At 46.9% G+C, this 14606-nt stretch overlaps 1 protein-coding gene across 1 annotated transcript in view; it reads right to left on the bottom strand.

Moving 5' to 3' along the window:
* The window catches only part of PLCL2 (phospholipase C like 2), a 196817-nt gene that overhangs the window by 19161 nt on the left and 163050 nt on the right, over positions 1–14606 (bottom strand). Inside the window, exon 5 of the mRNA XM_008266046.4 lies at positions 3353–3462. Coding sequence (XP_008264268.3) covers positions 3353–3462 — 110 coding nt within the window. The remainder of the gene's footprint in view (positions 1–3352; positions 3463–14606) is intronic.

Genomic DNA, 14606 nt, shown 5'->3' with positions numbered 1-14606 from the left:
AGCTGAGCCCAGCCAACCCCTAGAATCATGAGAAAGAAGTAGTCTTGGCTGTCGTAAGCCAGTAGTTCTGCGATGGCTCATTACGCAGCCGTGGGTGAGTGCAGCAGCCACTGCACTTTTTGCCCTCTTTTGGGCCCTGTAACAATGCCCTCCTGGACACACCTCGTTGAAGCAGGGGGAGAAACTGCCCCAAGGAGGCCTAGTGAAGGAGCTGAGCGGACAGAGTCAGAGCTACAAATAGACGGAACCCCAGAGGTGAAAGTTGGTAAAGTACAATCAGGACCAGGCCAAGTTACAGAACAGCAGAAGCTCGGAGTGGAAGGAGCTGGGTGGCAGCAGGAAGAGAATGTAGCAAAGGCACAGGACGAGCAGGAGACAGCCAGGCCGCACAGACAGCCAGGACGCTGGGCTGCCGGGGTTTCTGACAGTTCTCTGGCACTGTGGGCTGGGCAGCAATTTCCAGCCTGAGTTTCCTGAGACCCCTGTACCATCACGACCTCTTCAGGATCCAGTGTCTCTCCTGATTCTCCATGAGTGCGCTTGAATGGGGTTTTACCTTCGTTACCAAAACAGATAATGTGCTGCCGAGTCCCCTGAAGAACTTGTAAAGCAAGCAGAACCCGGGGCCCTGGCCCTGGCCCTCTGGTCCTGTAGGTCTGGGGTAGGGCTGAGGAGAGCACCAGGTGAGCCCCACACCCTGGCCTCGGCACACTCCCTCCCCTCCCCCCAGCAGGCCTTCCTGCCATCCTCCTCCTTTTGCCATATCCGGGGTCATCTGAGACCCTCCCGAGCCAATGTGTGGCAGGAGGCACCCACCGTCTACTGCACACCACGTGCCATGCTGTGCGGCTGCCACCGCTCCAAGCCCAGAGCAAAGAAAAAGTGGTGGGAGGACACCAAGGGGTCCTATCCCCTTCTTCTAGGAGAATGTTGCTAGCTCGTCTCAGACTAAACTCCTGTTTAGGGCCCCTGCCCCTCCACCACCACCACCACCACCACCACCACCACCACCATGAGCTCTCAATTCTCCTAAGGAAAGTTTAAACCTGCAAGACACAGGAATTAAAAAAGGCACTTTTGTTCCCTGGAAACACCCCACGGATCTCTCCAGCTCCTCCTCACTCCTCACCTAGGTTCTCTTGGGCTCAGACACCATCTGCAGGAAGTGTTATCCTGAAAACTGTAAAAAGACTATTCCCTCATCCTGCACACTCGTTTCCTATGGATTTCAGTCTCTCCTGGACATGACATGGAAAGAGAGCAGGCTTCTTCGGCACAGCTGTTTGGTTCGATTACCTAACAGCACACACTCCGTCAGCTGTTTTTCATTAACAAGTGAGCCAGGCCCCATTTTCAGCGGCTCTGAGGCCAGTGCTTCTCAAACTTTCTTGTGCCTATGAACCTCAGGCTCTGATTTCAGCAGGTCTCGCGGGTGGGGCTGGGAAGGCGCCCCGGGAATTCTGCCCTACAATATAAATGGCAATCTGGGATGCATATAAGCCCCTGGCCTCATGGGGTTAGTGGGCTCACACTCCTGCGGCTGTCCCCTGTACCTGTCAGGTACATCTGTGTGCCTTTCTCTCTTGGCAACCAGACTGCTGTCAGCCCATCCTAGCACAGCTTCAGAGAGCAAAGGGGAAGCTCTCCCTTTGCCCCATGCTAAAAGCTCCCAGTGAGGCCCAGGTTGCTGGATCTGGGATCACCTGTGCCAGGCAGACGTTTGCTTCTTCATTCTATTTGCCCATAATTGCATAAGAGCAAGAGAAGCATTAGCTCCTGCCACAGGGCTTGAACTGTGCTGTTTTCGGCTGGGCTGGCAGAAAGCTTGTAACGTACTCCCCACCTCTACTGGGGAGTGAGCCAAGCCCCTTTTCACTGTAAATTCTTCTGTCTGCTGTTCACTGAACTGCAAACCATCAGGGTTAAATTCTAAGCTGAATATCTAGAGATATAAGTTTAAAAAGAAAGAGAGAGAGAGAGATGCATGTATAAGAATGGACGTGTTGGAAGAAGTCAAGAAAATTATTTTAGCTACAAAAATGAGCAGGAGTGTGTACCATGAGAAAATCCAAGTTGGCTAGTTTGGGAAGAACCTTTCACAAAACCAAATCAGAAGACGGCTGTCAGCATCTCCTGACTGGCAGGGGAATGAGGAACTTGCAGAGGGCGGCTGCGATAACGTCTTTACAGCCCTGAATTCATCTGAGCATGAAGTCTGCAGGGTGAGTAGCAGACAGCAAGTTTACATTTAGTTGTCTAAGATCCAGAATGAAAGAACTTCTCTGTCACATCCCCAAACACCGGGAAGAAAAGCAAAAACTGTTGGGAAGAAACATTTAAGACTTTCAAAGTATGTAGAGATGGTTTTATTTATTTATTTATTTTACAGGCAGAGTGGACAGTGAGAGAAAGAGACAGAGAGAAAGGTCTTCCTTTTCCATTGGTTCACCCCTCAATGGCCACTGCGGCCAGCGTGCTGTGGCCAGTGCACCGCGCCGATCTGAAGCCAGGAGCCAGGTGCTTCTCCTGGTCTCCCTTGCGGGTGCAGGGCCCAAGCACTTGGGCCATCCTCCACTGCACTCCCTGGCCACAGCAGAGAGCTGGCCTGGAAGAGGGGCAACCGGGACAGAATCTGGCGCCCTGACCGGGACTAGAACCCGGTGTGCCAGTGCCGCAGGCGGAGGATTAGCCTAGTGAGCCGCAGCGCCGGCCACAAGTTTTTAAATAGCACACAGCCCAGAGAAAGACGATGGGGACCAAGGCAAAGACTAACCGCTACAGTCTCTGGGGGGTGGGGTTCTGTCTACCTCTGCTTCTTGCTCTCTTGACATTTTCTATAATGAAAATGTGGCACTTTTATAATTAAAGCAAAATATGTCGATTTTTAAAACCAGTCAAGTCAACAGGGACACAGCGTTTCCCTCGAAGGAAAATTGCTTTCAAATGGAAATTCTTTTTGTATTTCCTTGGATTATGTTCCGCACGGTTCTTTTCTACTTTTTTCTAGGGTCATAGCAACACGAAAGCAGCCATAATATTTTAAAGTGTAAATGAACTCTGAGAAGCCAGAATCATTACATTTCCAATCACTCCTTTGTAAGCAATGTTTTCTATTTCGCACGTAGCGACTGGCAATTAGGAATTTTAAAATATTTCCTGGATAAAATGACAAAGACTTTTGTTGAATCTACAATGCGCCAGCCACCGAAGTCCCCAGGTCACAGCACCAAGTGGCCGTGTGGCAGCCTCCTGGGAGGAGGCCCACGCCGCCGCAGGAGCTGTCACTCCAGGAGCGGGAGGCCGGCCGGCGCCGCGCGCCTCGGCCGCCGCAGAACTGGCCGCGCGTACGTACCTTTAAGATGGTGATGTTCCAGGTAAAGCTCTCCACCGCCTTCTGGAGCTTTCGTTCCTTCAGACCCTCCTTGGTGCCTATGCTGTGCAAGTGCTCGTGGAATTCCATGGCTGCAAGAAAGGAAAAGACGGAGGTCTGTTACTGCCCCAGGCGACCTGGCCTCAGCCATTCGTCTGGGACCGCTGGGACAATTCCACCCTCCCGCAGAATTTCATGCACGTGCCCGGGTGAGAACGCCGCGATGGAGGTCACAGAAGATTCCAGAATCACGCGGCAGAAGGCGCCTGGCAGGACGCGGCGGCTGCCCGCAGCGCTCACTCTCGTCCTCACTTTAGGGCGGGGAAGCTCAGCCCTTCGGGGCTGCTGAGGGACCCCAAAGGTCACAGAAACAAGACCCCGGGGACAGAGAGAGGCTGGGTCTGGGGGCGGCTGCTGCTCTGTGTGCGAGGGTAACTGCGGTCTGGAACACTCTGTGATCCTCTCAAAATAACCAGAAGACCTGAAGGCTCCCAGCACGCTGAAATGGTACCATTTCATAAACAGAAGCCTGATTTGATCAATACTCAATGTATACATGCACAGAATTAGAATATGCATCCCATAAATACATACAAATACGATACGTCATAAAATAAAATTTTCAGAATGGAAGACTAAGCTTTTCCAATACTTCTAATACAAATTTAGGTACACAGGGTTTTTTTTATATACATTTTAAAATTTTGTTCTTAATTTTTTTTCCTCAGTGGAAAAAATCTTAATTTCTAAACATAATAACATAACAGCCTATAAGACTACTGAATCATTTTAACTCTGCATTTTTTGTCCTTCGAATATATCTCATTGAGAATGTGCAGTAAATTATTATGATCTAAGGTCAGCTGAGAACATTCTTTTCTGGATGTGGTTAAGTCACTAGTCAAGTACAATTAGTTTCATTTATTTCTTTGTCTCATTTTGCATGTGTGTGCGCATATGCATTTTTAGGTATATTTTGTTTTACAGATGTCGAAACTTTACATAATTCCCAAGTCAAACTACCTGTCAAGGCACATCCTAAGTCCCGTTTCCTACCTGGTCTCCTTCTCTTACATATTGAAAAATTTTTAAATTTATCTTTCCATTGAAATCAATATTGTGTGACCAACATCTCCTTCCATTTCATTTTCTTTCCTAGCAATATGAGCAAATGTGCACACAGACCCAAAACCCTCTCCTGGCTGCCGTCTTCCCATGCTTCTGCAGCGTGGGGCTCCTCCTCACTCTTGCCTGACAGCTACAGAGACTCCAGTGTGGGGATGAACCGGCACTTATTTAACTAGATCCCTGCTGGTGGCTGTTGAGTTGTTTCAAATCCTTTGCTCTGTTATAAATAATGTGGAAGCGTTGCTAATTTTACAAGGCATTTTCTGCATTCTTTTGCACACTTTACCTCTTTGGTTTGGCATCTGGACTTGTGATTCCTTTTATATGTAACACCACTTCAAAGCCACTCTTTATATAGTGACCCGCAACTACTTTAGTCCTTAGTGACCCTAAATACCAAACAAAATCTGACACGCATGTGATCAGTATAATAAGCTGCCAATCTAGTCTTTTTCCTTCTTTGTCCCCGCCCCCGCCTTCCCCTCCCTAGGTCCTTCCTCCTGACCTGCTGGTAAGGAATGAGATCCTCACTGGTTTCAAGGAAGAGCAGTGATCAGCAGAATCCGTTCCACTGTCCAGGGTACTGGCACTCTCTGAATTTTCTCCAACTTCTCTTTGGCCAGTGGTGGCACCTGAGAACATCCCGCGGGGGTAACTGCACTTGCTACACCCTGCGGCTGGCAACCTGGCTGCACAGCAGGCTGCACCCCAGTGTCCAGTTCTCCCTTCTATTGGATGTGTCTGGCTTAACCAACCCAATGAAAACAGTAACAAGAACCTCCACCCCCCAAATCCATCATGGTTATATTAATACATTGTTAATGTTTACATTTCTGGCAGTCAGGAGGCATAGAGCCTCCTGTGTCTGCCACTGAGGCACGGAGGATGGAAGTCATGACGGGGACATGGAGAAGGTGGGGTGGCTCTACACGAGGAGGGACGATCTGTCTGGACAGCGAGGTGTGCAGAGGGAGAGAGGGGCAGGGGAAACAGAAGCGGTACTGACGTGGGCCCAGACTACAGCTGCCTGACAGATGAGGGCTATTTCAGACTGGCACACAGGTGAGACACAACAGCAGTGTGTGTGTGTGTGTGTGCGCACACAACCATCCACACATCTGCTCTCAAGCCTCCTCCGGCTGGGGGCTGGCTGTTGATGTGGTCGTGCTGGGTGGCTCGGCACCTGTAAGGTAATGAGGCAGAGACAGGACCCACTACACTGGGCCTAACTCCAAGAACTTGCAGATCTCGCGTAAGCGTGGAACAGGGGCAGAGGGAAGGTGGAGCCTGGACACACATCCACCCTAGATTTTCAGAGAGCAGCTGTCAGAGATTTCAGAAGACGGGCGTGAGCCCAGGACCAGAGGCAGGAAAGGAACAGGCCTGAGGGGGCTGAGGGCTGAGGAAGGAACTCTGTCAGGATGATTACGCAGCACAGCGATGCGCGAGAACCAGGAAGCCACTGAAGGCAGCAGGCGCAGCTCGGATTTCACCACGCGGCCTCCCTGTTGTCTTTTCAATTTTGCTTTATTTGAAAGTTTGTGAGAGAGAAAGCCTTCCGCCTGCTGGTTCACTACTCAGATGCCTGCGACAGATGGGACTGGGCCAGGCCAAAGCCTGGAACCCGGCACTGGGTCTGGGTCTCCCACGTGGAGGCAGGGCTCTCAGCACTTGAGCCATCATCTGCTGCCTCCCAGAGTGCACGTTAGCAGGGCACTGGACTGCAAGTGGGACGTGATCGCAGGCACTGCAGTATGGGATGGGAGAGCCCCGAGAAGTGGCTTATCCCTCTGTGCCACGACACCCACCTCTACCTATCCACCAAAGAGACCAGTCCTTCCTTACGTCACCTCTCTTAAAATACCTATGGTCTAATAAAAGTTCAAGGAAAATGCCATTTTTTTCTTTTAAAAATGGGCACAGAAAGGTGATAAACTGAATACTGGCAAAATTAAGTTAAAATAACAAAATTCAGAATACAAAATATGGCCAAGACTATCAGTTTCATTGTTATTGATTAACTATTTGAGCTGCTGCAGATCTATTTTCTTTTTTATTTATTTTATTTAAAGATTAATTTAATTTTATTTTATTTGAAAGGCAAAGTTATAGAGAGGCAGAGAGAGAGAGAGTGAGAGAGAGGTGTCTTCAATCCACTGGTTTACTCCCCAGATGGCCGCAACAGCCGGAGCTGCCACAGTGCCAGGAGCCAGGAGCTTCTTCCGGGTCTCCCACACAGGTGGAGGGGCCCAAGGACTTGGGTCATCTTACACTGCTTTCCCAGGCCATAGCAGAGAGCTGGATTGGAAATGGAGCAGCCAGGACTTGAACCGGCGCCCATATGGGATGCCGGCACTGCAGGCAGCAGCTTTATCCACTATGCCCCAGTGCCGGCCCCTGTTTTCTTTTGTAAAAATGGTTTCTGTATTAACTTAAAAGACTGATCTTTGCTAATACACTGGAGTGGACTCTGCTAATCTCCTGAATGAAGTATACAGTTACGTTTTTTATATTTTTAATTTTTATTTGAGGGGCTGGGACTGTGGCATAGCGGGTAAAGCTGCCTCCTGCAGTGCCAGCATCCCGTATGGGTGCCAGTTCAAGTCCCGGCTGCTCTACTTCCAATCCAGCTCTCTGCTATGGCCTGGGAAAGCAGTGGAAGATAGCCCAAGTCCTTGGGCCCCTGCACCCACATGGGAGACCTGGAAGAAGCTCCTGGCTCCTGGATTCGGATCAGTCCAGCTCTGGCCGTTGCGGCCACTTGGGGAGTGAACCACTAGATGGAAGACCTCTTTCTCTCTCTCTGCCTCTGCCTCTGTAACTCTGCCTTTCAGATAAATAAATAAATCTTTAAAAAAAATTTTATTGGTGAGGTAGAGTTACAGAGGGGGAGAGACAGAGAGAGGGGTCTTCCATCCGCTGGTTCACTTCCCAAGTGGCTGCAACAGCCAGAGCTGAGATCACCCCCTAGTGAGCTAAGGACCTCCCAGTAGGCCCACCTCCTAAACAATACAGTTGGATCAGATTCCATTCTCCCAATAAAATTAACTTACAACTTTGGGGACTAAACATCCATGTGTATGAGATGGGAGCCAAATTATGTTCAAACTGTAGCACTATGTAAAGAATGTGGAGACAGCCTGCAGAACTTTCCCAAGGCAACGGTGAAGAGGGACTTCAATCTTGGTTTGCCTGGGCCTGGTGCCCCAAGGTTTCCCACATGCCAAGCATGATTTCCAACAAAAGCACCCCAGCTCTCAACATGAACTCAGGCATGACATGCTGATTGGCGTAAAACAATTGCACCAGGGTGTCAGGCTTGGGACAAGCACTGGCTTCGTACTAAGGAAATAGAAGGAGAAAGAGGATGAGATTATACATTTGAACCGAAGCACGCTCTCTCTCTCTATATATATATATTTATATATCTATATATAGAGATATATTACTATATATATTACTCCAGTAATAACATCTAAGAAGCAAACTGCTCTATTCTCTTGGTACTAACAGGTCATGGCTTCCTGGAGTTTCCACATCAGCAATGAGAATGAAGAAACTTGTCCAGGTTACATGTGAAAAAACTTCCTCCGTATTTTCCAAGTTATCCAGAGCAAAGAAACATTAGTCCAGAGAAGAAAACCTTCTCTTATCTCTTACTAGGAGACACAAGGACAGCATCTCTTCTCCTGGAAGCTGCAGGTAAAGAAATTTTAAGATTAAGTCACATGTTCCTCTCCCCAAAAGAAATCAAGTTGTTTTTTATTTTTTAAAAATATTTATTTATATATTTATTCAATTATTTGGAAGGCAGAGTGTCTGGGGGCAGGGGGATAGTATGGAGAGAGAGAGAGAGAGAGAGAGAGAGTTAGATAGATACATAGAGATAGATAGAGAGAGAGAGAGAATCTTCCATCTGTTGGTTCACTCCCCAAATGCCCACAACAGCTAGGGATGGGCCAGGCTGAAGCCAGGTGCTGGGAGCTTTATCTGGGTCTCCTGCATGGGCAGGGCTGGAAGTGCTTGAGTCATCATGCGCTGCCTCCTTGGGTGCAGACCAGCAGGAAACTGGGTCAGAAGCATAGAAACTGAGACTCAAAGCAGACACCCAGAGACGGGATGGGGGCATCCCGAAGTGGCTGTGCTGAACGCCTGCCCCACACTGGGGATTCTGACCCAGGAGGTCTGGGGACGCCCTGGCAGGGATAGGCTTGTATTGTCTTGCAAGAGGGCTAGGAGTCTCTGGGGGGAAACCTGGCCTAGGAGGTGGGCAGACAGCACTGAGACCCTGGAAGTCATGATGAGACGGAGAACACGTCCAGCTGGTGCTCACGGCGCACGCTTACAGGGGAATTTCAGAAAATCTTAGAATTAGGAGACTGCTGGCTCTGTCTACACTAGAGAAGGAAGGAAACACAGGAGGGAAAGAAAGAGGGAGAGACAGGAAGGAGGGAGGGAAGGAAGAAATAAAAATACAGTAGAAAGAGAAAGAAAAAAGAGAAAGAACGGAAAGAGAAAATGGAGTCAAGACTCACGTTTTTCTAATCACCGCTCAGTCGACACACACAGCTATTTTTTCCCAAATTATCTTGAACAATTTTTGTGTTTGTTTTCTTGTTTCATTTAAGAGGACTCTCACGTGAATCTTTTTTTTTCCCCAAAGAAACATTTTATTTAATGAGTACAAGTTTCATAAGTATAACTTCAGGAATACAGTGACTGTTCCCACTATACCCACACTCCCACTCCCACTCCCACTCCCACCCAACTTCCTCCTCCCTGTCCCATTTCCAGTTCCATTCTCCATTAATAATAATAATAAAAAAAACTGTTCCTCTTCATATGGACAAGGGCTGTTCAGGTTATTGCTTCTCAAAGTGTCAATTTCACTTCTACAGATTTCCTTTTAGGTGCTCTAGTAGTTATCACAGATCACGAGAACATATGGTATTCGTTCCTTTGGAACTGGCTTATTTCATTAAGTATGATGTTTTCCAGATTCATCCATTTTGTTGCAAATGACTGGATTTCATTAGGATTCCATAGAGCACACATCCCATAATTTCTTTATCCTGTCTTCAGTTGATACATTTAGGTTGAGTCCATGTCTTAGCTATTGTGAATTAAGCTGCAATAAACATGGGGGTGCAGATAATTCTTTTATTTGCTGATTTCATTTCCCTTGGGTAAATTCCCAGGAGTAAGATGGCTGGGTCATATGATAGGTCTGTATTCAGATTTCTGAGGTATTTCCAAACTCTTCCATAGTGATTTTACCAGTTTACATTCCCACCAACTGTGGATTAGGGTGCCTTCCCCCACATCCTCACCAGCATTTGTTGTTTTCTTGATTTCTGTATGAAAGCCATCCTAATGGGGGTGAGGTGAAACCTCACTGAGGTTTTGATTTGCATTTTCCTGATGATTAGTGATCCTGAGCATTTTTTCATGTGTCTGTTGGCCATTTGGATTTGGATTCCCTCTTTTGAAAAATGCCACTTTAAATACTTTGCCCATTTCTTCACTGGGTTGTTTGTTTGTTGTTGTGGAATTTCTTGATCTCTTTATATATCCTATTAATCCTTTCTCAGTTGCATGGCTTGCAAATTATTTCTCCCATTCTGTCAGTCGCCTCTTCACTTTCCTGAGAGTTTCTTTTGCAGTACAGAGAAGCTTCTGACTTTGATGGAATCCCATTTGTCAATATGGGCTCTGACTGCCTGTACCTCTGGGGTCTTTTCTAAGAACTGTTTGCCTGTGTTAATGTCTTGCAGGGTTTCCCCAAGGTTCTCTAATAATTTGATGGCATTGGGTCATACATTTAGGTCTTTAATCCATTTTGCAAGGATTTTTGTGTAAGGTGTAATGTAGGGGTCTTTCTTCATACTTCTTCATGTGGAAATCCAGTTTTCCCACCACCATTTGTTGAAGAGACTGTCCTTGCTCCAGGGATTGGTTTTAGCTACTTTGTCAAAGATAACTTGGTTATAAATGCTTGGATTGATTTCTGGCATTTCTATTCTGTTCCATTGGTCTATCAATCTATTTTTGTGCTAGTACCAGGCTGTTTTGATTAGAACTGCCTTGTAGTATGTCTTGAAATCTGGTATTGTGATGCCTCTGGCTTTGTTTTTGTTGTGTAAGATTGATTTATCTGTTCAAAGTCTCCTGTGTTTCCAAATGAATTTCAGCATCATTTTTTTCTAGATCTGAGAATGTCTTTGGTATTTTGATTGGTATCACACTGAATCTGTAGATTGCTTTTGGAAGAGTGGACTTTTTTTTTTTTTTTTTTTTTTTTTGACAGGCAGAGTGGACAGTGAGAGAGAGACAGAGAGAAAGGTCTTCCTTTGCCGTTGGTTCACCCTCCAATGGCCGCCGCGCTGCGGCCGGCACACCACGCTGATCCGATGGCAGGAGCCAGGAGCCAGGTGCTTTTCCTGGTCTCCCATGGGGTGCAGGGCCCAAGCACCTGGGCCATCCTCCACTGCACTCCCTGGCCACAGCAGAGAGCTGGCCTGGAACAGGGGCAACCGGGACAGAATCCGGCGCCCCAACTGGGACTAGAACCCGGTGTGCCGGCGCCGCAAGGCAGAGGATTAGCCTAGTGAGCCGCGGTGCCGGCCTGGAAGAGTGGACATTTTAATGATATTGATTCTTCCAATCCATGAACATGGAAGATTTTTTCCATTTTTTGTATCTTCTTCTATTTCTTTAATGGTTTGTAATTCTCATCGTAGAGATCTTTGACATCCTTGGTTACATTTATTCCAGGGTATTTGATATTTTTTTTTGTTGCTATTGTGAATGGAATTGATCTTAGAGGTTCTTTCTCAGCCATGGCCTTGTCTGTATATACAAAGGCTGTTGATTTCTGTGTATTGATTTTATACCCTGCTGCTTTACCAAACTCTTCTATGAGTTTCAACAGTCTCTTAGTGGAGTTTTTTGGATCCCCAATATATAGAATCATGTCGTCTGCAAATAGGGAGAGTTTGACTTCCTTCTTCCCAATTTGAATCCCTTTGATTTCCTTTTCTTGCCTAATGGCTCTGACTAAAACTTCCAGAACTATATTGAATAGCAATGGTGAGAGTTGACATCCTTGTCTGGTTCTGTATCTCAGTGGAAATGCTTCCAACTTTTCCCTATTCGATAGACACTAGTCATGGGTTTGTCATAAATTATCTTGAATGTGTTGAAGAAATGTTCTTTCTACACCAAATTTGCTTAGAGTTTCATCATGAAACAGGGCTGTATTTTATCAAATGCTTTCTCTGCATCTATTGAGATAATCATATGGGGCTGAAAGAGAGGGCTTCCATGGGGCCGATGCTGTGGCACAGCGGGTTAAAGCCCTGGCCTGAAGTGCCAGCATCCCATAAGGGTGCCAGTTTGAGTCCTGGCTGTTCCTCTTCTGATCCAGCTCTCTGCTATGGCCTGGGAAAGCAGCAGAAGATGGCCCAAGTCCTTGGGCCCCGGCACCTTCATAGGAGACCTGGAGGAAGCTCCTGGCTCCTGATTGGCTGGACTTCAGCTGTTGCAGCCATTTGGGGAGTGAACCAGTGGTTGGAAGACCCCTCCACCCCCGCCTTGTGTGTCCACTTCTCTGTAACTCTGTCAAATAAATAAAATAAATCTTAAAAAAAAAAAAAAAAAAGAAGAGAGGGCTTCCTGGCTGTAACACACAAGTGTTTATTATGGATGAATTATAGGTAAGAAAAATCTGCATATATCTGAAGAAAATTAGAATTTTATTGATCCTGAGAAAATGACTTTTTATGATGATCATCTGCAAGAACGGTATTGAGAAGTTTCTAAAATAAGAGTCCTCATATTCTCACAGCACGTAGGCTGAGCGCTGCCTGGCGGACTGGTGGAAAGCTACCAGGCCGACTCGGGGGAATCAAAAGGGAGGCAGGTTCCCAACTGTGGGCCACCGCCGCTGCGCTGCCTAGTGACTGCTCCGAATTCCCACTGTGAACACCACCATCAGGTTCAGAAATAGAAACCAGGCCAATCCTAATGAGGGGATAGGCAGGGCACTTTCTGTCTCAGGAACATGTTCTATGTCCCTGTGTGTGTGTGTTTCCATAATATTCCAAACACCAGGCTGGCACATTTTCATCATATGTTTATGATTACTTAGTTTACAGCCGTGTGTATCTATCTTCATGTACTGCCGCTAATTGTTTCACAGGAGAATTGTATTTTTCCTCTTGGTCTGTGTGCTGTATACTAGTCTGATTTAAACTAAATGTCATTATAAAAGTCTCAAATAAAGGAGGCCTGGTCCATCTTTTCCTTAAAGGTGAAAAGTAACGTTGTGGGCCGAACAGTCAAGAAGCAGGATTCCTTGAGTCTACAGCCATGCTGCCACCCAGTAAGCAGGAGATACTAAACCTCATCTGCAAACCGACGGTTAACCAGGTAAACAGACCTTTGAAAGGACAATGGCGATGTTATTTAAGAGTCAAGACATGCAGTGTGTCCAGGGCATCCGAATTTGAAGGCTGCGAGCGTATTACAGGCATCCAAGCAGAGGCACGGGGATGCGGATTAGTGCTTAGGGTAAATTATGCCCAGAAATCAGCAATCAGCCGGCAGTCAGCGTCTCAGGCGCAGACTTCTCTGGGCCCGGGGTGGCTGCGCCGTAGGTAAAAGGACGTATTGGAGCTCGGCAGCTCTGTGCGGAGAACTCAGGGTCAGAGCCCTCCGACTCCGAGACCCCAGCTTTCCGTTTCTAGGGAAAGGCAGTGGGCTGTGCTTTTTTTCTGGAATGTTAACCAAGGAGAAAACCTGTTCAAATTCCTCGGTGGTAATGAACTTGAGAACTAAGGAATAAATAATAGGTCTGGCTTAAAGAGAACAGAAGAGTTTGATTGAACAAAGATCAAGGATGGGCTATTGGTTCATGGTGGTGACTGCACAAATCATTTAACCTTTGGATTTATGTCTATAATGCTAACTTTTAATAATCAGTATGGTCACACAAAAGCATAATTTTGCATTCCTATGTAAAGGAATATATTTTGGAAAGTTTTATTTCTTTCCATGTCATTTCTTTAAACATCAACAGCTCAAATTTTTTTTTAAAGATTATTTAATTATTTGAAAGGCAGAACTACAGAGAGATAGAGGTAGAGACAGAGACAGAGAGAGAGAGAGAGAGAGAGATCTTTTATCTGCTGGTTCACTCCCCAAATGGCCACAACGGCCAGGGCTGGGCCAGGCCGCAGCCAGGGGCCAGGAGCTTCCTCTGGGTTTCCTACATGGGCGGCAGAGCCCAAGCACTTGGGCCATCCTCTGCTGCTTTCCTAGGTGTATTAGCAGGGAGCTGGGTCAGAAGTGGAGCAGCTGGGACTAGAACTGGTGCCCAGCGCTGCAGACTGCAGCTTAACCTGCTATGCCACAGCACAGGCCAACAGCTCAGATTTGTGTAGATACTTTATTTATTTATTTATTTATTTATTTATTTATTTATTTATTTATTTATTTTGACAGGCAGAGTGGACTGTGAGAGAGAGAGACAGAGAGAAAGGTCTTCCTTTGCCGTTGGTTCACCCTCCAATGGCTGCTGTGGCCGGCACGCTGCGGCCGGCGCACCGCGCTGATCCGAAGCCAGGAGCCAGGTGCTTCTCCTGGTCTCCCATGGGGTGCAGAGCCCATGCACTTGGGCCATCCTCCACTGCCTTCCCGGGCCATAGCAGAGAGCTGGCCTGGAAGAGGGGCAACCGGGACAGAATCCAGCGCCCCGACCGAGACTAGAACCTGGTGTGCTGGCGCCGCTAGGTGGAGGATTAGCCTGTTGAGCTGCGGCGCTGTCCTGTGTGTAGATACTTTATAACTGAACTATTTTACAGGTTTTTTTTTTTTGGGGGGGGGGGTAATTTAAAACTTAATGACAAAAAATAAAATGCAATGCATGGATTAAATATTATCTTATGGAAACAAATAAATAGGTGCAAATAATTCAAGATGATATAATTAAATTAACTCAGAACATCAGCACAGCTGCACACAACTATATTGAAATGTGGTGGAGGAAAATTTTCATCTCTATTAAGCCTCCTGCTTCCCTTCACAGATAACAAACTTAGATGGAAAC

This window comes from Oryctolagus cuniculus, chromosome 4 (genome assembly GCF_964237555.1).
Source record: "Oryctolagus cuniculus chromosome 4, mOryCun1.1, whole genome shotgun sequence".
Lineage (NCBI taxonomy): Eukaryota > Metazoa > Chordata > Mammalia > Lagomorpha > Leporidae > Oryctolagus > Oryctolagus cuniculus.
Note: the sequence above shows the minus strand (reverse complement) of the source record. Positions and strands in the feature narration are given on the sequence as shown.